This window comes from Meles meles, chromosome 6 (genome assembly GCF_922984935.1).
Source record: "Meles meles chromosome 6, mMelMel3.1 paternal haplotype, whole genome shotgun sequence".
Taxonomy (NCBI): domain Eukaryota; kingdom Metazoa; phylum Chordata; class Mammalia; order Carnivora; family Mustelidae; genus Meles; species Meles meles.
In genome coordinates this window covers 64385342-64410000 of record NC_060071.1, presented here as the reverse complement: position 1 = coordinate 64410000, position 24659 = coordinate 64385342, and the positions used below count along the sequence as shown (strand labels likewise).

Sequence of the window (24659 nt, the reverse complement as noted above, 5' to 3'; positions counted from 1 at the left end):
GGGAGGAGTTGTTTTGAACATCAGTCCACTGGAGAGTAGCAAGAGTTAAAGGTGACGATGGTTTTTCATAGGCTGAGTTGCAGGGGCAGCCAATTTATTTCAGGGGATGCAATGTACATCTTTCTCTGTGGGAGCCTGTAATTTATGATTCTCTTCAGTTGAGATTCTTCTGTTAGGGGTCTGTAATTGACAATTCTTCCTGTAACTGATACTAAGTGGTATGGTTGCCCCTTGGTTTCCCTATAGTAATTTTCACAACGGGCACAGAAATCCTGAAGAATATAGATTTTTAAAAAACGAAATGGTATCCGAACCAATTTAAGCAATTAGAGACGAACTCAAGTTTTAGCCTCGCCTAAGTGCTTAAAAAGTATTATTAGAGGAATGAATTTCATTTACATTCTGGAAATGAAAAAGCAGTTTATAATTCTGTTCTTGATCGAGGTATTACAGATAATGTAAAGTTTAAGATTTTTTTTAGGGCTGGGATTTGTCTCCGTTAGGTGAAAACTGGCCCTGGTGACTCCGGGACCTCTTGAAGGTAACCAACTATTTATCTGGTCTTATTTGAATTGCCAAGGGTGCTACTGTCTAGTGCTCAGTAAATGGTTCTAGTAAAACTGCATAAGCAAATCAAGCCGAAATCAAATAGTGTCAAGGAAAGGTGGGGAGGGGGTGGTGTTTTCCAGAATGACAACGGGTTATTATTCTAGGCAGAAGCGACAGCAGACGCAAAGGGAGACGGGAGACGTTCGGGAACAGCCCGAAAACTGATGTGACTGGAGGGAAATGGAACCTCCTCTGGCCAGCAGGGGTACTGCTGAAGCATACGACCCAGAAGTCTCCCAGCTCTCCTCCTCTCCACCTCCCTTCACGCTCCTGGGTTCTCCTCTCCGGCTCCCTGCTAGCGCCACCGCCCGGGAAAAGCGTGGGCGGGAACGGAGCCTCAAGCGGTCAACTCACTGCGCCTTCCCAACGGCGCGCGGGTCTGCCGGCGCCGCTTGATGACGTCACTCTCATTGACAGCGTGAGGCGGCGGCCGGGAAGGCTGCTTCCTTGGTTGTGAGTGGTCGGTAAGGGTCTGAACTGGCCTGCTGCCCGGCTAGATCGCCTTCCGAGGGCGCGGGGAGATGGCTTGGAGTTTGCAGCCGGGCGGGGGGTTCGTTGTCTGCAGTGGGGCTGGGGGCGGGGTTGGAGGCCCAGAAACCTGACTCTGAGATCAGGGCTGCGGGTGTGCTGGAGGGGCGCCTGCGCCCAAGCTGGGTGAGAGGCACGTAGTCGGGCACAGGGGTCTGGCGGAAACCTTAGGATCCGGATTGGGGTGAGAATAGTCTGGAGGTGGGGGTGGGAGGACCACGCTCACGAGTTTCTCTCCCCCTGTCCCCGCCCGCCTGCTCCCGGTGGTTCACGTGGGCTGCAGGTGCAGCATGTCTAGGCTGGGGGTCTTGGGCGGCGCCCAAGCCGGGTTGGGACTGTTGCTGGGCACCGCCGCGGGCCTTGGATTCCTGTGTGCGCTTTACAGCCAGCGGTGGAAGCGGACCCGGCGCCATGGCCACAGCCAAAGCCTACCTAACTCCCTGGGCTACACGCAGACCTCAGAGCCAGGACGCCAGGGTACGTCCCAGCCGGTCCCCTGAGGCCACAGTCGTGACTGACGGATGGGCCTAGAGTCCGGGCTGCCTTTAGTAGAGCGGGTGGGACGGGACAACGGAAGGGGGTGCCTGAGAGTTTCACTTTTCTGTAAAGTTTACTGAAAAGGAAAGCAGTCTTCCTCATCTTACTTTTTCTTGCAATCCCAGAAAAGCGTATTGTGAAAAGGCTGTTTAGCTTTTACTCTTAGTTCAGGCCGCAATAGTGCTACGTATATATATTTTTTAAGATTTTATTTACTTATTTGACAGAAAGATCACAAGCAGGCAGAGAGGCACGCAGAGAGAGAGAGGAGGAAGCAGGGCAGAGAGCCCGATGTGGGACTCGATCCCAGGACCCTGAGATCATGACCCAAGCCGAAGGCAGTGGCTTAACCCAAAGGCACTTGCTTAATGTTGGATAAAGGATTTAGTAAGCAGAGAAAAAAGCGTCCAAAATAAGGCAAAAGGGAAAACTAATCTTAGGGGAATTAAGTCTTGAGGCTTATATATTAAATTATGTATTAGACTTTGAAGGGAATGTGGAGACTATCCAAGTTTGTTTGTTTTTTAATCCTTAGGAGAAAATTGAGATTCAAAAAGATTATGTAACTTTACTCAGGGTGTCACAGAGCAGTTAAGTGGTAGGATTGGACCTGGTCACCTGGTCCTGAACTTGCACAGCATAGAGGTGGGAGTGCATGTTCTGCAATTGAAGATGAATGTTGCTGGAAGCCAGCCACAGCTGAAATGGGTAGTGCTTTTGTTTTGAAAACTTTGAACCTTAAGTTGTTTGAGCAAAGCATCTAAGGCTGGTTCAAACCGCTCTCCTCAGGTGTGTGTAATGGAGAAGCATGGAGATCATGTCACCCTATGTTAATTGGGAATGAGTGTTTCTCTGATTACCAAATGCCAGATGGATTGGAAAAGTTAGTTTGAGAAGTCTTCAAAGAGTTATCCATGTTGGTTTATAGCGGTTTGTCAGCATTTTATAACATGCTGGTAACCTAGTATTGCAAGAGTGCTTGTCTGTCTTTTCCTTGTGGCTTACTTGTAGTTTCTTAGCAATAGGTGTTTGGAGAAAGCGGCGATGTTCCCAGAGATCTTTCTTTCTTCTTAAAAGTTTTTTTTTTTTTTTTTTTAAGTTTTATTTAAGTAATCTCTGCACCTAACATGGGGCTCGAACTCAACGACCCCAAGATCAGGAATCTTATTCCCTGCCAGCTGATTCAGCCAGGTGCCCCCCAGAGCTCTTTCTCGCTCTACATTCCTGAGTAATATCGGGTGTGTGCTGTAATCCAGCCTAGACTCTCACTAGATGTCCTTGAACACATTTATGTTTGCCTGCACTGTGGGTCCTGCCTTCCTGGTTTCTTTACTGTTTTTATATTTTCCAGTCCAACGGCCTTGGGGAGTTGCTATTTTATTAGCATTTATAATTTATATTTGGAATTTATATTCCAATTTATAATTGGAATTTACCCAGAGCTCCAATGAGGGCTCAGGAATGGTGTTTTTCCCTTGGGGTGTGGGTGGGCTTTTTTCTTAGTAACTGTTCCTTTCTCTTTGCCCTTCTCTGATGATACTATATGAAGTTCTTGAGAGGATAAGAGTTTCTTTTGCTCTTTATGAAGTGAAAGCCCAGAGTTTGAGCTCCATTTTAGTTCTGCAGGGTGGCTGGTATTGGCTGCCTGGTATTTGGGAACTAGATAGACAGGTAAAGGATTTTGTTTTCCTTTTGGAGCGCAGGTGTCCTGCCTTCTAGGTACTGTGTTCTTTTTTTGTTTTTGAGATTTTATTTGACAGAGATCACAAGTGGGCAGAGAGGCAGTAAGAGACAGAGAGAGGAGGAAGTAGGCTCCCTGCTGAGCAGAGAGCCCGATGTGGGGCTCGATCCCAGGACCCCGGGATCATGACCTGAGCTGAAGGCAGAGGCTTAGCCCACTGAGCCACCCAGGCAACCAGTACTGTGTTCTTGCCAGCGTTTTATGTTACCTGCCGTGGGGTGCGGTACTGCTAAAGACTCTGGCGTGAAAGCTTCTGTGAACAGAGGGGGCTCTTATGTAGAGACTGGAATCTTGATTTTTTTTTTCTTTGAATAGTTACTTGAAGACTTGTTTACAGGACTTAGCTGTGAACATTTACTGTTAGAGTCTCAAGGGTTTTGGTAAACTGAGCTCCAGTGAGAAGCAGGTGTTCTTAAATTCCAGGTCCAAGATCTCTTCCTCACCCTGTCCCCTGAGCGTCACTGTGTGCTGTCCTTCCTTCAGTGAGGCCTTTGCGGGCAGGCCCCGGGGAGGCTGGAGATGCTGCGGTGCTGGCCAGCCTTCCGCGAGAAGGGCAGGAAGAGGTGCTGGAGCGCCTGGACTTTGTGCTGACCGGGCTGGCGGCCCTGCGGCGCGAGGTAGAGGAGCTGAGGAGCAGCCTGCAGGGGCTGGCCGGCCAGATCGTTGGGGAGGTCCGGTGAGTGATGCAGCCTTCCATCCCACTGCCCTTGGGCCCTCAGATGCTCTCAGCCCCTGCAGCTTGCTCAGCCGAGCTGTGTCCTGGCCTTTACTGCCGTCTCAGAGGCAGAAGCCAGTTGTATAGCTCCTCACATAACTGGCAGGGTAGCTGTATGCTTCGTACCTTGCCTTCTTCCATAAGTTCCATGGTGCTTTTGGGCCGCCCTCCTTTTGGTCTGTTGTGGCCGCTGACATCCTTTGTGCTGACTTAGCTGGGCTGCCTGTGCAGGCTGGGCCCGGGGAGCTGTCCTTCTTGTTCTTCTGAGGGTAGAAACCCAGGATTTTCTCTGTTTGGCTCTTTACTGAGCAGCATTAGTGAGAGGTTCCTTCATGGAGGGAAACGATGGGCTGCCTGGGATCTAATGGCACCCTCTCTAAAGGGACCCGCCTTTCAGATCCCACATGGAAGAGAGCCAGAGAGTGGCTCGGCGGCGAAGGTTCCCGTTTGCCCGGGAGAGGAGTGACTCTACTGGGTCCAGCTCTGTCTACTTCACAGCAACCTCGGGAGCCACATTCACAGATGCCGAGAGTGAAGGCGGGTGAGTCTTTTCTCCTGGAGGCGGGTGTGACTTCGGCCAGGTGACATTTTGTAAAAGTGCTTTTTATCTGTGGAAAATTCACACTGAGCTGATGTCAGTAATCTTGGGCACAAGGTAAGGATATAAATGAATAAAATAAGGAATAGGTAAAACAGAAAAACCATCTGTCTTATGTCACCCAGGCAAATGAGATTTTTTTTTAAGATTTTATTTATTTATTTGACAGATCACAAGTAGGCAGAGAGGCAGGCAGAGAGAGAGGAGGAAGCAGGCTCCCTGCTGAGCAGACAGCCCTATGTGGGTCTCCATCCCAGGACCCCGGGATCATGACCTGAGCCGAAGGCAGAGGCTTTAACCCACTGAGCCACCCAGGCGCCCCAGGCAAATGAGATATTAACAGTGCATTTTGCTTACATCTGTCATTTTCCTCGGAGTTGGTGTTTTACGTAGCCATAATTTTTATATTTTCATGTTTCCTGTAACATTAGTTGAGCATTTAGCTGTGTTATCACAAGAACTTTATAACTGTTGTTTCGTGACTTTATTTCCTTCACTCAGTGGCTGAGCCAGGTTTCCAGAGCCCTCTAAGCTCTAACTGTGCTCCCCTCTCCTGGAAGCTCCTCTCTTCCCACATGGGAGGCTTGGTCGTGCTCCCTTGCCATCCTCACAGGTGGGAGCTGACTGTCTTCAGTAAGTGGTAGCCCAGCAGTCACTAGTGCCATTTTGAAAGTTTGGTCTCAAAGGATGGAGTCTGAATGAATTATCTTTGTTGTGGAGCTGGATGCTCTCATTGGCAGCTTCTGCCCTTGTCTGCTGCTAGCTCCTCTGTGAGGTCTCAAGGCTGACATTTTCCTCCCCAAGGGAAAGATTGGGACAGAAGCACTGGTTCAGCTGTAAACATGCAGCAATGTCCTTTTTTTTTTTTTTTTTTTTAAAGATTTTATGACACAGATAGAGACAGGCGAGAGAAGGAACACAAGCAGGGGGAGTGGAGAGGGAGAAGCAGGCCTTCTGCTGAGCAGGAAGCCTGATGTGGGGCTCGATCCCAGGACCCTGGGATTATGACCTGAGCTGAAGGCAGATTTTTTTTTTTTTTTAAGGTTTTATTTATTTATTTGACAGAGAGAGCACAAGTAGGCAGAGAGGCAACCAGAGGATGGGGGGGCGGGGGATCAGGCTTCCTGCTGAGCAGAGAGCCGAATGCGGGATCAGTCCCATGACCCTGAAACCATGCCTGATCCGAAGGCAGAAGCTTAACCCACTGAGCCACCCAGGCGCCCCCCCAAAGGCAGACACTTAACGATTGAGTCACCCAGGTATCCCAGCAACATCCTTTAGCTGAAACACTTTATGATGGTAACTACTGTTTATTTTTCCCCTGGCAGACACCATGCCAAGCACTTTAGAGCCATTTCCTCACCTAATCCTCCCAGGGATCCTAGGAAGTAGGTGCTGCTCTTCTTCCTTTTCTTAGACGGAGACTTGAGGCTCAGTGAAGCTCGATGCCTTGCCCAGAGTTACACAGCTATTAAGTGCAGGCTCAGCAGCGCTCATCCGCAGGGGTTAGGGGGTCTGTGATCTATGGCATGGCTTGGTTGTGGGGGTACGGAAAGGCCTTTATGGGTAAGACCTAGCCCATGGAGTCCTTGGGAGTTCTTCCCATGGACTGAGGGCTGCCACAGCTCACGGCCCAGGGAAGACCTACCCATGGCAGTATGATCTGTTCAGTACATCTTAAGAAATTTCAGCCTCATTCTGTTTGGGACAATATACTGTCCTGCCTCTCTCTCCTCATTTGGTTTCCTAGGAAAATGGAGAATAACAGTACACTCTTTTTCCATATTCCTGCCATTGGGCATCTGTCCTGGGTTTGATTATTGGTTGCCCAGGCACCTCTTGCAACAAGCCGTCTTGGTAAGAGCTCTAGTCCTCCCTTTGTGATTACTGTTGTCTGAGTTCTCTGATTCCTGTTACCTACATTGTCAAGGGCAAAAATGGAATTTGTATTTGGCATAACAGGAATATCTGGACTGAAAAGAAGGACAAAGTAATTGGTAGTGGGCCCTGAGAATTAAGGAGCATTTGTATGCAACCCATTCAAGCAGGTCACTTGGGTGGGAAACTTAACGTTTGTAAGAGGGTAGAAAAGGAGAGGTCACGGCTCTGCCCAAAGTGATGTAGAACTCAGGGCCTTCAATGATGATTTCAAGAAGTTGTACAAGGGGCGCCTGGGTGGCTCAGTCGGTTGAGCGACTGAGTCTTGATTTTGGCTCAGGTCATGATCTCAGGGTGGTGGGATTGAGTCTGGGGTTGGGCTCTGTGCTCAGCGGGGAGTCTGCTCACATTGCCTCCCTCTCCCTTTGCCCCTCTCCCTGCTTGCTTGTGCACATGCGCTCGCTTGCTCTTTCTCCCTCTCCAGTAAATAAATCTTAAGAAAGAAAGAAGTTGTACAAAGTTTGGGCAACAGTGAGAGCCAGGGGCTTAACCAGGGAAGCTTATGGGAGCTTCACTGCTTGAGGTGCTCACTAGGGCTGTGAAGGCCCTAAGGGGAAGGACAGGCTTATCAGCCACCTGATGGGATGAGAGGAAAGGTGGCTTTCTTAATTACTAGCAGACTCAGCCCATGACTGATCTGGAGGCCTGTAGAAGCTGCTGGTGTGGTACATGGTGCAAGACTCCGGTTTAGCTGGTGCTCTCTGGGGCAGTGCCCATGGTGAATAATTCTTTTTGTCATGGTCACTGCCATATAGGTCAAGCGGGAATTTGGGGGGGAGACCAAACTCTGGAATGGCTTTGAACTTGTGGGAGTGCTTCTTTGAGGGATGAAAAGCTAAGAATATTGAATAGCCTACTCCACTGAAAGCTGTATTCCCTTTTCTTCCACATAAAATAGCAACTTTGAGCTCCCAGAGGACTGACTGAATATGGCAGAGGCAGAGTCACTGTGTGGGTCCCCAGGCTTGTTCCCTGAATATTGTGCCAAACATAACTTTACTTCTCTCCTGGTCAAAACCCAGCTTGCCCTCAAACACCAGCTCCTCCTGCAAGCCTTCCCAGCCATCCTAGCCAAAGATTGCCTGCAACCTCACTGCCACTCCTTCTTGGGCATTTATTACCTCGTTTAGGTTGGTCTTGTCTTCCCTACCACTGAGGGTCTCCCATGCCTGGTTGTCTTTGAATGCTTTAGCTCAGCCCCTCTAATGGGGCTTAGGAGGAGTCAAAAGAAAGAAACTTAATTATCGGAAGGGGATATGTGTGTAACTGAGTCCTTGATCACTGACTTGTGGGCTCTCCTCAAGGGGTAGAGTGGGGCGTTTCTGGCCTCCTTGCTTGGAAGGAGCCATGGGTTCTCTACTGTATGTGGGAACAATGTGTCCCACCCAAGAATACGGCTCTGAAGAGCCTTTTTAGAGGTCGCTGCCAGTCCCTGGCAGGTGTCAAAAGCTGCAAGGCATGTTAAACAAAAGGGACCATCCTTGCTCTGGTGGATTTCTCCATGGGCTGGATTGGTGGTCTGACCTGTGGGAGAGCATGATGTGAACATAGGGACGTAGCCCGTGTTGCTGTGGAAGGCCTGGAAGCTCATGGGACTGATGTCTGTGCTCAGGCAGCGGGTGTCTGGCCACCCACTGCACGGCAGCCAGCGGAGTGCAAGTTAGCAAGGCAGAGCTCCCTGAAGTGGGGCTGAGGTGCCAAAAAGGCCTCCTCACTGTTCAGCCTCACTGGGTCCTCCCTCCTCACTGGCTCCACCAGCTCGTACTCTGTGGGTGGCAGCGGAGTCCCTCCTGATCACTCCCATTCCTCAGCCACGTGAGCTCCCTGGAGAGACTCTGCTGATTGCTGCGCACTAGAAGCCATCAGAGCAAGGGTCCCTCTCCGGGAGACTCCTGATTTGAACTCCCCATTGGAGGGAGTTCAGCAGGCAGTGGTGTCTCCCTTTCTTTCTAACAATGGGTACAAGACTCTGTCTCCTTACCCCAGATTAACCCATTTATCCATCATGCCTTTGGTGTGGCTGGGCTGAGTAGAGGCGCTGGTAGACTCTGATTTGATTTTCTCATTTGGGCAGGTTATTGTCCAAGGCTTCAGAATTGGTTGGGAGTCTGTCTAGGCTGCCTCTGTGTGGTCTTGTTCATCACTACTCAGGTTGGTTGTAAAACTTCTGCCACTTCTCCTGTGCCTCTAATTTCTAATGTTTCTAGTGCCCGTTGCTAGAGGGGAAGGAACTTGGATAACATCTTAAAAAGCAAGGTGTAGCTAAGGCCAATACCCTACAGGATCTTGGAACTCTTTTTTAGACGAGTCTGGAAGCTTCTCTGTGAAGCAGAGGCACAGACTGGGAACTCGGTCTGTTTGCTTACTTGGTACCTTCTGGATGGAGCCCGCCTCATTGTGTGTGGTTTTCTGGCCTACCACTTGCAGCCGGACTTGACGCTGTCTTGCCCTGTCTTTGTAGGTGCCTTTCTCATCTCTCCTTCAGGTCTATTTTGTGCTGGCTCAGTATCCTGTCCCTGTCTTTCATTCTAGGATGGAGGAGGGCATATCCCTAAGTGACCCTAAGATCTTCCCTGTGCTTCAGAACCTTCTGGCTCTGATAGAAGCTGCTTTTCCTTCACTCAAGTCTGGAGGCTTCTCTGGTGTCTGCTTCTGGCCCCTGGAAGTCTGACATTGTCCTGTGCTCAGTTTTTGTCTGATTCAGTTGACAGTTAGGGAGAATACCCTAATGAGCCGCCGGTGAAGGCTGAGATCCAACAGAAACCTGGCCTCCCCTTCAGTGAGTGCATCAAGGTAGGGGGTTCCAGGGAGACGCCAGCCTGGCTTGTGGCGGCCCCAGAGAAACCTTCGCAGGCACTTCTGTTTGCATCTTCCTCCTCTCCTGATTCCAGCTGCAAAGTGGCCTTTCCCCACCCCAGCAAGTTGCTAAGGTTTCCAAGGGCTACTCCTGTTGTGGTTTAGGTTTGTTGCTGACTTAGGACAGAGTGTACAGAGAATTGAGAAAGAAGATGTAGATATTTGGGCTGCGGGTGGCCTTGGAGGCCGGCACCCACCCATGTTGTTTCTGGAGGTGCTTTTGGCTGATAAGGCAAAAATGACCTACACACCCTTAGCCTGGTGAGCCGGCCCAGCTCAGGAGATCAGCTCCACCTACATAATGGTTTTTATCTTAAGTATTTCTTTTTTTTTTTTTTTTTAAAGATTTTATTTATTTATTTGACAGACAGAGATCACAAGTAGGCAGAGAGGCAGGCAGAGAGAGAGGAGGAAGCAGGCTCCCCGCGGAGCAGAGAGCCCGATGCGGGGCTCGATCCCAGGACCCTGAGATCATGACCTGAGCCGAAGGCAGCGGCTTAATCCACTGAGCCACCCAGGCGCCCCTTAAGTATTTCTTTTTTACTTAAAAGAATATATGCTCACTAAAGCAATCATATGTAATGTTAAAAAGTGGGAAAACTTCCTTTAATTCTTCTACCATGAGATCTACTAGCAACATTTTGGTAAATTCCTTTCTAGGCTTCTTTCTAGCCTTTCCTTTTTTCTGATTATCTGGCCAACTTGATAACTTGCAAGGGGTGGGGGGGAGTCATCTCATATTGGCCCCTGATTGCCCCAGTGCCCCCAGCTGGTCACTTTCCCTCCGGGATCATTTTGCCAGTTTGTGGTTCCCATAGGAAGCTTTCTCTGCCCCCTGTGTGGTAGAAATGGTTTTTACTTGGTGCTCCGGACAGCAGGAGTCCCTTTTTGTAGGTGGGAGACAGCCCTAGAGCTCTGAGGCTAAATAATCTCTGCTGGAGTTCCTGGGTGGCTCAGTGGGTTAAGCCTTTGCCTTCGGCTCAGGTCATGATCTCAGGGTCCTGGGATCAAGCCCTGCATCGGGCTCTCTGCTCAGTGGGGAGCCTGCTTCCTACCGCCCCCCGCCCCCGTCCACCGCATGCCTGTCAAATAAATAAAATCTTTAAAAAAAAAAAATGAATCTCCCTTGACCCTGTCACTTCTGTTTCTGTGCCCCAGTTACACCACAGCCAATGCCGAGTCTGACTATGAGCGGGACTCTGACAGAGAAAGTGATGGGGAAGATGAAGTGAGCTGTGAGACTGTGAAGATCGGGAGAAGGGACTCTCTGGACCTGGAGCTGGAGGTGGCGTCAGGCCCGGTGGCCGGAGCCCTGGACACTGCAGGCTCCCCGGGCCTGGAGGATGTGCTGCCCCTCCTGCAGCAGGCAGATGAGCTGCACCAGGGCGGCGAGCAGGACAGGCGGGAGGGATTCCAGCTGCTGCTCAACAACAAGCTGGTGGTAAGGCTTCGGCGTCCTGTCTGCCCGCACTGGCCGCACAAGCCCTGGGAGTGGGGGAAGGCCGATGTTGATTACAAGCCTGTCGGAGGCCATAGGAAAGGAAAGGGGGGGTGAGTTGGCTGCTTCTGCACGCATCCCCCAGGCTTGTACGTCCTGTGGGCCTGGGTGGTGTGCCACCTGCCCCGAGCCGCCTCCCCACAGCCCTCTGCCTCCTGGAGAGCTGTTGCAAAAGAGCTCTGCCACTCCCAGTGGAGAGAAGTGTGGAAAGAACTGGAATATTTTTTTCCTCTTCTATTTCCCTTGTGGCAGAGCCTAAGCTGCTTGCTTAGTGAAGTTTCCATCACGAGTGACAAGTGTGGAGGTCACTCAACCAGTTCCCTTCTCTAGTTCACTGCCAGGATTTATGCTCACCCAGGTATAAATGCCCCAGAATGTTTCCTTTCCTTGGGAAATGTGAGAATTTACATTTTTCATTGTGTCAGCCAGACTCCTCATTGTGTTGCATTTCGTGTTGGAGTTGAGCATTGCTCCTCACAGTGTGCCCTCACTCAGAGGCTTCTGTAAGCTACTGGGCAGAGATGACAGATCACTGGTTAGCTAACTGCGGGTGGGGGCTGTGCATAAGGCTGGCATGACGTCCGTGTATAACACACTAGCTTGGAAACTAAAACCTAGGGCTTGGGTAGAAGGCCAGAGCCCCAGTTCTCTGCAGCTGAAGAAGAGGGGTCTCATCCCTCCCTCTCTGTTTGGTCTACAGTATGGAAGCCGGCAGGACTTTCTCTGGCGCCTGGCCCGGGCCTATAGTGACATGTGTGAGCTCACTGAAGAGGTGAGCGAGAAGAAGTCATATGCCCTAAATGGTAAGTGCTGACAGATTCCCGATGGGAAGGTGACTGATTCTGGGGCTGAGCTGGCCCATCTGTTTGGGGCTCAGGGGAACCACCAAAATAATAGGCTGTCAGGGTAGTGGTGGCTCAGTTATTCACTGGGGACAAACTTGGGTTCCCAGGGACTTCTGCTTCCTTTTTGAGACAGTGGTCACTGCTTCCATGCACATTGTGATTAATACCGGTGCAAATGTTTTTAGGGGTAGCTGTAGCATACTTGGATAATTGTTCTCATTCCCCACCTGCAGGAGAGGGCAAAGCCTGTTTTCTGAATCTGAAGGGGTTTTTTTTTGCTGTTTAGGAATCTGGTTTCAGTTATGGAGCCTGTGAGGCAGGTGTTCTCCAAGAGTATCAGCAGACTATGTTTGGTGAGAGCCTGTGAGCAGCAGTTTGGAAGAATGCTGCTAGCTTAGGAGTCCTTGGGATCTACTTAAAAACTCTGTTGCCAAAGTCTATATCCTGGCGGATAGGGTGTGTATGAATGATGCCAAGCTCAGGGCTTGTCCCTATCTGTCATGTCACTGAGAATCCTGGGACTTTGAAAAATGACTGGTTTTGTGGGGAAGATGGGTCCTGCCTACCCACACACAAGTCAGGTACTGTCAGTGCGCTTCTAGTCTTGTGGTTCAGTTAGATACCTAAAGTTAACTTTCCAAAGTGGATACGTCTACCTCCTCACTTAGAAACATCGAATCTTTGCTAATGTAGAATCTGACAATACCTCAAGGTCACTGTTTCAAGCATTTGTAGAACTGTCAGTATAGAAAGAACAGGTCAGGAGCGCCTGGGTGGCCCAGTGGGTTAAGCCTCTGCCTTCGGCTCAGGTCATGATCTCAGGGTCCTGGGATCAAGCCCCACATTGGGCTCTCTGCTCCGCGGGGAGCCTGCTTCCCCCTCTCTGCCTGCCTCTCTGCCTACTTGGGATCTCTCTCTCGCTCTCTGTGTCAAATAAATAAATTAAAAAAAAAAAAAAAAAAACAGGTCAGTTGAGTTGAATATTTATTGAGCAGATCGTCAGAAAAATCTCCAGGTTTTAACAGAAGGTGCTTAATTACTTTTTGCTTCTTTCTTTTCAAAAGTTTCTGTGTTCCCTCCTGAATTTGAGGTAAGGATTCTGATGAGCTTTTGGGCTGATATTTGGACTCCTTGGTACCAACAAGAATCTTTCCTTTCCTTTTGATTATTGATTTTTTTTTTTTCTAAAGATTTTATTTATTTTAGAGAGCATGAGCAGGGTTGTGGGGCGGGTGGCAGGATAGAAGGAAATGTGGAGTCCAGCATGGGACTTGATCTCACCACCCTGAGATCATGAGCCAAAACCCAAGAGTTTGAGCTTAACCGCAGCACCCCCATTGATCATCGCTTATTAGTCCAGTGGCCAGCATGAAACCTCACGGTGGAGGTAGGGTGATGCTTAGAGCAGCCGCTGTCAGTGCTCTGGTCTGATCTGCAGAGCTTGGACCCCCTGTGCAAGTCTGCTGCTGCTGAACAACAGATGGAGCAGCCTTGGAGGCCCTAGAATTTGGCTTTTTAGGACCATTCTTCATGGTGCTTTCCATTTTGTTTTATCTCTAAAAGTTGGAGCACCAAGAGGCAGCCATTCTGTGGGATCTTTTTTTTTTTTTAATATATCTTTTAATTAATTAATTTTTTCAGCATAACAGTATTGTTTTTGCACCACACCCAGTGCTCCATGCAACACGTGCCCTCCCTATGACCCACCACCTGGTTCCCCCAACCTCCCACCCCCGCCCCTTCAAAACCCCGAGGTTGTTTCTCAGAGTCCATAGTCTCTCATGGTTCGCCATTCTGTGGGATCTTATGTGGTATCTTTTTACTCCTCTGTCTGGCTTGGCAGGAAAGAATGCTCAGCTCTTATTTTCTAGTAAGATAGTGCTTTGAAGTGGGCAAAGAAAAAATCCGCTGAAAGACAGTGTCCCTCACTGATGGGGCCATACACAGTCATTGTCTAAAAAGGGGAGGTTGGGGCGCCTGGGTGGCTCAGTCGTTGAGCTCTGCCTTTGGCTCAGGTCATGATCCCAGCGTCCTGAGATCAAGCCCCACATCAGGCTCCCTGCTCTGTGGGAAGTCTGCTTCCCTCTCTCCCACTCCCCCCACCTTGTGTTCCCTCTCTTGCTCTCTCTCTGTCAAATAAGCAAATAAATCTTTTAAAAAAAGGGGGGGGGGTTAAGCTGCAGGGGGTGGAGAGGAGTATGGGCGTGGCGTTTCTCATCAGCCAACTTAAAAATGTATTTGTTGGATATACATCTTACCATCATTACTATCATTTAAACATGAAGAAACCGTTCACCTTAGCCCATTACTTTTGCCCCATCTTCTCCACATTCCCTTTGAAGTGCTCTCCATTTTAATCAAAGGAGAAGTCCCACTTGGCAGTATGCTCTTTTCTCCAGTATTGTAGGCATGATGTTCCTCAGCTAGAAGGCTACGTGACCTCATAGGAGATCTTTGTCAAGAGCTTTCATGTGTTTAGGCCTTGATTTGTCAGTCTTGGTGCTTAGAAAACTAAATGAATGTCATTTCTGGTCAGACATTTGGCTCTGGTGAGGAGTTCTGGCATAGAGATGTGATTGTTTTTAGATCACAGCCTTCTGAGAATTTGATCAAAAGGCAAGGTAGACCCTCTCCTCAATAAAATACACATGTACCTAAATTTTTATACAACTTCAGAGGGATTCATGGACACCCTAAAGCACGCCTATACACCCCTAGGATAAGATCTCTTTGGGACAGTTTGATTGCCATTGGGTTTTGTTTTGTTTTTTTTTTTTTTTTTTTTTAAAGATTTTGTTTATTTATTTGACAGAAATCACAACTAGGCAGAGAGGCAGGCAGAGAGAGACAGGAGGAAGCAGGCTCCCTGCTGAGCAGAGAGCCCAGTGTGGGGCTCGATCCCAGGACGCTGGGATCATGACCCGAGCTGAAGGCAGAGTCTTTTTTTTTTTTTTTTTTTAAGATTTTTTTTTTTTTTAATTTTTATTTATTTATTTGACAGCGAGAGACAGGAGATCACAAGTAGGCAGAGAGGCAGGCAGAGAGAGAGAGAGGGAAGCAGGCTCCCTGCGGAGCAGAGAGCCCGATGTGGGACTCGATCCCAGGACCCTGAGATCATGACCTGAGCCGAAGGCAGCGGCTTAACCCACTGAGCCACCCAGGCGCCCAATGAAGGCAGAGTCTTTAACCCACTGAGCCACCCAGGCCCCCCCAAACATTGGGTTCTTTTATATTTAAAATACTTTGAGGGGCACCTGGGTGGCTCAGTTGTTAAGCATCTGCCTTTGGCTCAGGTCATGATCCCAGGGTCCTGGGTTCAAGCCCCATATCGGGCTCCCTGCTTGGCAGGAAGCCTGCTTCTCCCTCTCCCACTCCCCGGGCTTCTGTTCCCTCTCTTGCTGTGTCTCTGTCCAAAAAACAAATAAATAAAATCTTGGGGTGCCTGGGTGGCTCAGTGGGTTGAGCTTCTGCCGGCTTGGGTCATGATTTAAGGGTCCTAGGATCGAGCCCTGCATCAGGCTCTCTGCTTGGTGGGGAGCCTGCTTCCCCCTCTCTCTCTGCCTACTTGTGATCTGTCAAATAAGTAAATAAAATCTTTAAAAAAAAAAATCTTAAAATGCCTTTTTTTTTTTTTTTAAAGATTTTATTCACCTATTAGAGATCACAAGTAGGCAGAGAGGCAGGCAGAGAGAGGGGGAAGCAGGCACCCCACTGAGCAGAGAGCCCGATGCGGGGCTTGATCCTAGGACCCTGAGACCATGACCCGATCCGAAGGCAGAGACTTAACCCACTGAGCCACCCAGGCGCCCCAAAATCTTAAAATGCTTTGAGGGGTGCCTAGGTGGTTCAGTCAGGTGAGTGTTGGACTCTTGGTTTTTGGCTCAAGTCATGACTTCAGGGTTGTGAGGTCGAGCTCCACATGGGGCTCTGTGCTCAGAACGGAGTCTGCTTGAGGTTCTCTCTCCTAGCCTCCAATGCTTATACACTATCTCTAAAACAAAAAAACCCCAAAACCCCAACAACTTTGAACACATCAGGTGGGTGTTATAAAAAGAAGGTAATTGGGCAGTTGATGACAGAGATAGGGAAAAGAATGAGGTAAAGCATTAGTTATCCCTGGGAAGCTATTTGCAGCTTTTCATTCTGCTCAAATTCAAAATTATTCCAAACAAGTCCAAGTTGGGTAGGGATTGGTAAGGGCTAGAGCAGTGGCAGTCATTGCCACTGCCACAATGTGGCAGTCATTCTTGCCATAGCCCCTCATGTCGAAGTCTGCATGGGAGCCCTTATGAACTCTGAATCACCTTTGTCCCTACAGGAAAAGAAGAAGCGGAGGCTGCCCTGGAGAAGGGGGATGAGAATGGTGAATGTCACCAGTGGTAAGAAACCCCCGCAGAGTCCTGGAAAGAGCTAGCTTGAGTTACAGTGGAAGAGAGCCATTTCTCTGCCTGAGGAAACAGGAGAGGGAGCTCTGGCCTTTATTATCATACCACTGGGCCTAATCCAAACGAGGGACCCAGGGGAGTTTTCTTTGGAAAGTGCTCTGGGAATGAGGCAAGGGGGAATTCGAAGATTTGTTGTTGTTGGGGCTTAGAGAACTGCCTAGCTTTTTAAGAGTTATCCTTGCTACAAAATGTGTGGGTTCTTTGCTCTTCAGGGAGGGTGGCTCCTGTGTCCTGCACAAGCTCTTTTTTCCCCTAACTGCAGTCCCTGGCTGGTGGTAGACTTCGGCTTCTTTGCTTGGCTTGCATGAGTTAAAATGAATGTGAGCTCAACCCTGGGAAGTTTAGTTTATTACCTTACAAAAACATCAGCCCTGCTTTTGTTGTCTCATGAGAGGCAAAGTTCTGCCAACTTCCATGAATTAAGGCCAACTCGTGTCCTAGGGCCTGGTTCTAGCACCTCAGTTTTATTGAAAATTCCCTTCTCACCTCTCCTTTGCTTTCCATATTTCTGTCCTAAGATTGTCTCTGCAAGAGCTCTTCTCAGAGGCCAGGTCATTGCCACTTCTCTGGATTTCCTTGGGGATCCTGAACGCCCAAGGATGGAAACTGGTCTTACACTTTATTCTTGAGGAGTGGCTTTTTGGAGGAAATATGGAAACAAGCCTCTGGAAGTGTTAGATACAAATCCCTCCCTGATGCCCCAGTATTTGTTGAATATATGAAAAAGCACCTTGGGTCTCTAGACACTCATTTAGTGTCAGCTGTGCTTCTAGAAACGATGCTGGGGTAGGGGGGATAGGGTAGTGAGGCCTTTGTTTTTGAAGACAGAAGATGGGAAGCTGGGGGTTTTGTTCCCCATGGAAGGAAGGATGTGGACTTTCTTCCTCTGCTTCTCTTGGTTCCCAAATTAACATTAGAATTTTGTAGAGTATCCCATCCCAGTTTGTCCTGGAGTATAGCTTCCCAAGGACATGCCTGTATGCTTTTAAAGCCAGTGAGACCTTTTAGTGTCTGCTCCGGAGATAAGAACCAATGTACTTAGGTCCCTTACATTTTGCTGCTGATTATTAGAGATCTGCTTTTTAAGTTTTTATGACCCCTAATGGTTATACTCATTATAGAAGGAAACTTGTGGAGACTTGGACTGAGACACTGCCTAAATGTTACGTATGAGAAGTTGACTGATGGACCCCACTTTTCTGTACCTAGCATACTTTGGAGAATTGTGAGCCTACCAGTGTTTGCTAAAGAATGTGAACTAGGACCACAGATCTGTGAAAAGAGGAATTTTGTACATACAGAGATGCTGTTTTCAGCTTTACTCAAGGGATTGGGGGCAGTGGATGGGAAGCCCATTCCTTGTCCCCGAGCTTGCTGCGGCTTTCCCCTGTAGGTACGCGGTGCTCTGTGGTCAGCTGGCTGAGCATGAGAGCATCCAGAGGCGCGTCCAGAGTGGCTTTAGCTTCAAGGTGAGGAAAGACTTCTCTTCCTTCCCTGGTGCTGCTCTAGTCCAGATTCCCTGCTCTTCCCTTGCTCCTTGCAAAGCGTGTTCCTACAGTCTCTACGACTTGTTATTCTTCCTTTAGCAACTCTGATGTCAATTTATATTTACATTTTTCCCCTCAGGAGCATGTGGACAAAGCTATCGCTCTCCAGCCAGAAAACCCTATGGCTCACTTTCTCCTCGGCAGGTGGTGCTACCAGGTAAGCTGCCTTCTGGGGCACCTGGGTGGCTCAGGTGGTTGAACTCACTACTCTCGGTTTTGGCTTAGGTCATGATCTCAGGGTCGTGAGACTGAGCCTGTGTCAGGCTCCATGCTCAGCAGGGAATCTGCTTGAGAGTCTCTTTCCCTCTGTCCCCTGCCCTCCTCAGCTTTCTCTCTCTCAAAAACAAAACAAACCACCTTTTCTTTAATTCACACTTGGATTGGTTGCAGGTCTCTCACCTGAGCTGGCTAGAAAAAAAAACTGCTGCAGCTTTGTTTGAAAGCCCTCTCAGCGCCACTGTGCAGGATGCCCTCCAAAGCTTCCTGAAGGTATTGGGAAAGAAGGGAGGGATTTCTGGTCGGTTGCAATTTTAGGCTTACCTGTTGAAGGAGAAAGTCAGAACCACATGGACAGCTTATAAAGACAGAGTTCCCCAGGCCAGGACTGGAAAGCTCTATTTAATAAACTTCAGCCTGTCTTGAATTTGGTAATTCTCTTACTGAAATGCCTTGTTTCCTTTCCTAGGCTGAAGAACTACAGCCAGGATTTTCTAAAGCAGGGAGGGTATATATTTCCAAGGTAAACTCACCTGCTGTTTTCAACGTTGATGAAATTACATATTGATATATAATGGGAAGTCCTGAAAGTTCAGTCTCCTGGTGGCGTTTCTCCCAGGTTTTCACTGTTGTCTCTTCTCAGTGCTACAGAGAACTAGGGAAAAACTCTGAAGCTAGACAATGGATGAAGTTAGCCCTGGAGCTGCCAGATGTCACCAATGAGGTACTACTTTGAAGAGCTTCTCTAATACTGGGTTCCATTATTGAATCATTTGAACTTTTCCAGGGAAGAAAATCTTCCCTTGAGGTTTTATTTTCCCTATAAAAGAGAGTTTACACTTTTGCATGTAGTCGTTTTTGCACGTAGTCGACTTTGTATATATCTCACCTTGGGGAGGAGGCAGATTTCATAGGCTGCAGGCTATCCTGAGAAGGTTGGTTAAAGACTGATAACAGAGGTCAGAAGGGAAGTTATCAGTGGTTTGGGAGCTGGCTTAGATTTTTGAGGCCTCGTCTTTCTTGTCTCCCTAGGATTCGGCTTTCCAGAAGGACTTGGAAGAATTGGAAATAATTTTAAGAGAATAATTGCATTTCAGTGGCCTTGATGACTTGAGGGAGACTGCCCTGCTTAGATCATCAGGAATCTAAGCCTGCTTAAGTGATGGTCCTGACTCCTGGGTCTGACTGGTATCCATAACCATTCCCCAGTTTCTTTCCCACTGCCCACCGGTTAATTTATTCTAACCCTTATTTTATCTGAAATTGGGGAAGTACTTAAGGCCTGGATTTCTGTACTTGTCTTAAGTGAATTCTTGAAAAATCAAGATATATGTATGTATAGCACTGACAGCTGCTTCAGCCTACTGATGAGGTGGGTGAACTTCAAAGAGCTATAAGAACAAAACACAGAACTGGTACTCACTAATCTTTTCTATTAATATTTAAAACCAAACTATATCGTTCTAAGACTATACCCTATCAGGGTAAAAGGAAAGGTCAGGGCAGCCCATGGATATTGCCCTCTTCTTATCTATCATGTGGATTCTAACTGTATTCCTGGATTGAGGAGCTGGACCACTTCACTTCCAGAGTCCTGGCAGCTTTTGGAAGGACACCAGTGCATAAGGCTTATGAGACTGTGAAACAATGATCTTAGGAGTTGCCTGGAATATATTTTGGTATAAACCCGAAATAAACCAAATTTGACTATATTCCCCTGTTTGCCATTTGCTCCTTTCTTGGCTTGACATTTCCGTAATTGTTTTCTACTACTGAAACTACTGCAGACAAACAGAAAAATAGTACCAAAAGTTTAAGCTCTTGGGTTAAAGCTGTTTTCAATGGAAATTTTAGTTATGTACAACACAGCTTCTTTTAGCCTAACAAGGCCTATTCCAACTATTTTACTCTTAGGGCCAATAGCACAAAGCATTATCTCACCTGATAAACTAACTCATCTACAACAATAATTGAGGTAAGTTTATAGACTAAGGACTGACATGCTTTTATGTAAGAACCAAGCTTCCATTCTAGATTCTGTCACCCTGGCTTATTCTACCATCCCAGGTTTGTTATGTGGTATAGAAATGAAAGACAAGACTGGAGAGGTACTCCATTCTTTAAACAAAGCTGCATTAAATTGACTGTCTTCCTATCTCCCTAAATACAGTAGGATCAACACAGCAACAGCAGAGATTTTCTGTGCCTTCCCTCCCAGTACTAGCTGCCAGGCCCTCTGAAATTCAAAGAGCTGGTTAAAAGCCATCCTGAGTATAAGTCTGAAAGAGAAGAGGACGACGATCTCAAATCCCTGAAGTAGAATAATCTGGACAAATACCAGGGCTCTATAACATAAGACTCACAAAGGCCACTGGAAAGTCATGGGATATTCATCTTGTAATATAATCTCTATTAGCCTGAAGGATAATCATCAACTGAATATATGACTTCCCTTTAAAATTTTAAATTTTAAAGCAATAGAAACTATTGACTCAGTGCCAAAAGTTATTTTGAAGGTCCTATCTTGAAATATTTAGCTTATACAAGAACAACTCCTGTAAACAGCACAAATAACTACTTTATTAGCAGCTCCACACTAAATCTACTTAAAGAGCCCCTAAATGCTTAAGATTCCAAAATTATCTTGAGTTACTCTTGGCAATCAAAAACCCAAGCAAGTAGATAGTTGGATGGGTGGTGTTCCAGTAGGCCTGCCCTATAGCCCTTAACTGAAAAATCTTACATAAGATAATTCAGGCAAACTGACTTAACCTGTTTCTGACTGACAAGAGTTTTATTGGCAGAAAAGAACCACTTTCTTTGCCACACAGGCATTTCAACATTATTCCAACAGTGAGAGAAGAATCCAGTCTCCCCAGCTTATGTCTGCAAGAAAACTAAAGATTGTCCGGTAGACAACCATTACTCCCAAGTCAACCCCAAGGCACTATGTCAAAGGTATTCCTTTACTGCCCTTGAAATAATTCACAAAGAAATTAATACACTTCAGATGGAATAAACATTTCAGATCAGTTTGTGACTACTGACCTTGTCTCCTGTTTACACCATCAGAAAAGCTGATACAATAGCTGTTTTTCCAGAAGCCCTTTTCTGGCAGTCACAACAGGAAGAAGCCTATGAAGAAACCCAGGGAGAAGTCCTCTCCATTAGGCTGTAGCACTTAAGGTTTATCACAGGAAAAACTTCAATGTTTCAGTCTTTGGCATCTCCCACTCCATCTGCATTGATGGCAAACATAGCTTCAGCTTCAGGAAGACAGGGAGAGTCGTAGATTTTGCAGATTCTGGTTTCCCCTCTTCCTTTCCTCAGATACAGTCTGACCAAAAAAACCCACAAAGTTACAGTTTAAAAATCTTTGTCTTATTTATAGTAGCTCTAAACTTTTTTCAGACCTATATACTTCCTAGGACTTTGGGGAATCTTTCTGTATTCCTTAGGGGCATTTCCAACTTGGAGGAATCCACTCCTACCCTGCTCCCAACTTTAGTGGCTTTTTCATATGGAAACAATTACTTTCTTAATAATGAGGGAGAGGCATATCCTTCATATTCAGTCTTGCATATTTGAGGGCTTTTAATTCCTTTATAAACTGAAAGCAAACATACGCACTAATCAGAGCATGACAACTAACGTTTAACAATGACTCCTGTGGTAGCATTAACTGGATTTAAATGGAAATTCAGATCTTCATGTCTACTTCAGTTAATATGACATTCTAAGATGAAGTCACCTATCCGTTCGCTTTACCTGGTTGTTGAAGCATGAGCAATGATATTTCCTCCAATAGGTTTTTTAGGATCTGCAGCAAACATGGCTGCTCCGTCCACTTGGGCTACCACCTGGTTGGTGATTACCACTGCCACACCAAACTGATGGAGAAAGGATAAATGTCATTTTTTGTGGCCATTCAAAGGACCTTACTGCTGCCACCCCTTCCCCCACAAAGTAATGAATGATTAATACACCTCTTCCTATCTGTGAAACCAGGCCCTGACGTTCTAGCCTCCCAGTGAGGCCCCTGAAAATTAGGCATTCTCTGTCCCCAATACACCTTACCTCATCAGCAAGTCGCAGAAGCATTCGCAGAAACCTGGCCAAGTGCATCTGCCTGGCTGAAAGCTCCCCTCGACCTGAATAGTCCGTCCTGTACAGGGCAGTGGCACTGTCTACAATGAGCAGCGCATACCTACAGGGAACAAGGACTCTATGAAGCTTATTTCGAGCCTATGTCAGATTATGCTCCCTTCCTCACTACCTTAAACTTTCATATTCAGATATATATAAATGTTTTATTTTTTTATTTTAAAAAGATTTTTATTTTATTTATTTGACAGAGATCACAAGTAGGCAGAGAGGCAGGCAGAGAAGTGGGGGAAGCAGGCTCCCTGCTGAGCAGAGAGCCCGATGCGGGGCTCGATTCCAGGACCCTGGCAGAGGCTTTAACCCGCTGAGCCACCCAGGCGCCCCTATAAATGTTTGATTAAAACAATTTTTACAACATTCTTGTCTGAGGCACTGCATAACAAGTTTCCAGTAAGTTCAAGTGAATTATGGCTTCATTTCTTAACAGTGATTTGACCTGAACCACAATGCAACAGTGTCATACTAGAACTAAAACTTAAATCGCCCCATTTCTAATTCAAGTTACTATCAATTTGGCCGAATAGCCTATACAAGATTCAGGGTAATGGCTCTGGGCTCTGTGTCTTCTACTGAGCACATACCTAGATTCTACCATCATGGCCGACGCTTGATAAAGGAGCTGGGTCTGGTGGTCTGTGTTGAACCCTCGAGCATATGCTACATTATCCAGGACATCACTGCCAGAGAGGCCGTATCTAGAGGAAAACAGAAAGTTTTTAGACTGCAAAGAAAACTTAGATTGGAAATTAATAGTAAAGAGATTGCCTGATTAGATTAAGAAGTATTAAGGTTAAAGAATATTAATTCTCTTTCTATTAGAAGTCCAGGCAAACTAGAGAGATGACTGCAGTAACTCCTTTGGGGTAGATCGACAGGACTTCAGGATAAATCAAATTTAGTCTCTCAGGACTCTTGAGCCAAAACGAATTTCCAAATCATGTTCCAAGTACTCTCCTGGAAAAATCAATACAACATGACACAACTGGAACTGAAACAAAAATAACAAATCAAAGATCAATTAAATTCATATAAATTGTTGTTATGGAATAAAACCTTTTTTTTCTTTTTTTTTTTTAAGAGAGGGAGAGAGTAGGGGTGGTGGGGCAGAGGGAAAGAATCTGCAGCAGGCCCTGTAGCCAGCACAGAGCCAGATGTGGGATTCAATCTCACGACCCTGAGATGATGACGTAAGCTGAAATCAAGAGTCAGATGCTTCACATGAGCCACCCAGGCACCCCTAGGAATAAAAGCTTCTAAACAACCACTCAAGGGGTGCCTGGGTGGCTCAGTGGGTTAAGCCTCTGCCTTCAGCTCGGGTCATGATCTCAGAGTCCTGGGATCCAGCCCTGCTCTGCTCAGCAGGGAGCCTGTTTCCCCCTCTCTGCCTGCCTCTCTGCCTACTTGTGACTTCTCTCTGTCAAATAAATAAATAAAATCTTTTTTTTTTTTTTTAACTACAAATTCCTTGAGGGAAAAAGACTAGGTCTCTCTTACCTAACACTTTTTTTAATACCTAAATTCTGAGTTAATGATACTGAATACAGCTTTTATCCACAACCCAAACAAGAAGAAAATCATACCACTTTATAATTCAAATTTTTATATTAATGTTAACTTAAAATCATTATAGTCCAAAAGTACAACACCAACTCCCTTATGTTATAGTTTAAAAAAGAATCTGTGTAAGCAAAATCAAGGCATTCTTTGGGAACCCTAAGTCTCAATGTTTATGATTCCATCAGTCTTCTACGGAAGCAAGTCTATTATATGTGGAGACTCTGATCTTTACAAAAGCATACACTGCATTAAACCTATTCTTCTGGGATTTAGCTTTAGCTAATAGCTTTCCTCTGGTTTTTCCTCCCAGAAAGAACAGAAACACACAAAAAATACTCTATCCTAGCACTTGGATAGAACACTGCAATAAGCTAACCCTCAGTATCAGGAGATCCCATTCTAACCAAGTACATTTTCCAGCATCATAAAATGTATTCTTCATATCAGCCACAGTCTTTGTGCTTTTCTTAGCCACTTCACCTGCTGTTTTGGCCACCATCAACACAAGTAGAAGTTTAGCTTTGGCATTAAGTGGATTGATGATCATGAATTATTAAGTCTGGGCATAAAGATAAAGAGAATAAGGATAGAGGTTTACCTTGGAATCTTTACCAAACATAGATTGGGGATAAGGAGAAAAAAACTTCCATATTTAAATCATTGCTATAAGAAAAAGATTCAAGGGGCCTAAGTACTGTAGCACACAAGTCTAGATTTGTTCCAGAAACACTGATATCATCTATCAGGAAAGGAAATTATTTTTAGCTATCAGAATATGGATGGTTGGGGCACCTGGGTGGCTCAGTGGGTTAAAGCCTCTGCCTTCGGCTCAGGTCATGATCCCAGGGTCCTGGGATAGAGCCCC

General features: G+C 46.8%; 2 protein-coding genes across 3 annotated transcripts in view; one reads left to right on the top strand and one right to left on the bottom strand.

Moving 5' to 3' along the window:
- Positions 1–725: 725 nt before the first annotated feature.
- RMDN3 (regulator of microtubule dynamics 3) lies at positions 726–19785 on the top strand. Of its 2 annotated transcripts, XM_046010045.1 has the most exons (13): positions 726–1073; positions 1421–1614; positions 3899–4091; positions 4528–4671; positions 10681–10963; positions 11721–11823; positions 16184–16244; positions 17704–17779; positions 17937–18014; positions 18248–18346; positions 18543–18596; positions 18717–18797; positions 19106–19785. In XM_046010045.1, the coding sequence occupies exons 2-13, from the start codon at positions 1428–1430 to the stop codon at positions 19157–19159; spliced, it is 1413 nt and encodes a 470-aa protein (XP_045866001.1). In that variant the 5' UTR covers positions 726–1073; positions 1421–1427; the 3' UTR covers positions 19160–19785. The 2 variants fall into 2 exon arrangements, with proteins under 2 accessions (XP_045866001.1, XP_045866002.1); XM_046010046.1 differs by lacking the exon at positions 726–1073 and having other exon boundaries at positions 1142–1614.
- Positions 19786–20665: 880 nt separating this feature from the next.
- The window catches only part of RAD51 (RAD51 recombinase), a 33818-nt gene continuing 29824 nt past the window's right edge, over positions 20666–24659 (bottom strand). The window contains exons 7-10 of the mRNA XM_046009025.1: positions 22819–22932; positions 22151–22280; positions 21842–21963; positions 20666–21410 (exon numbers count right to left, since the gene is read on the bottom strand). Of these exons, the coding sequence (XP_045864981.1) occupies positions 21287–21410; positions 21842–21963; positions 22151–22280; positions 22819–22932 (490 nt within the window). The 3' untranslated portion in view covers positions 20666–21286. The remainder of the gene's footprint in view (positions 21411–21841; positions 21964–22150; positions 22281–22818; positions 22933–24659) is intronic.

Bases quoted from the DNA above. Each gene is read 5' to 3' on its own strand.
- RMDN3 (XM_046010045.1), top strand. From the start codon at position 1,428: ATGTCTAGGCTGGGGGTCTTGGGCGGCGCCCAAGCCGGGTTGGGACTG. The intron at 4,092-4,527 runs GTGAGTGATGCA...CCCGCCTTTCAG, and splicing joins CAGATCGTTGGGGAGGTCCG to ATCCCACATGGAAGAGAGCC. The intron at 10,964-11,720 runs GTAAGGCTTCGG...TTTGGTCTACAG, and splicing joins TGCTCAACAACAAGCTGGTG to TATGGAAGCCGGCAGGACTT.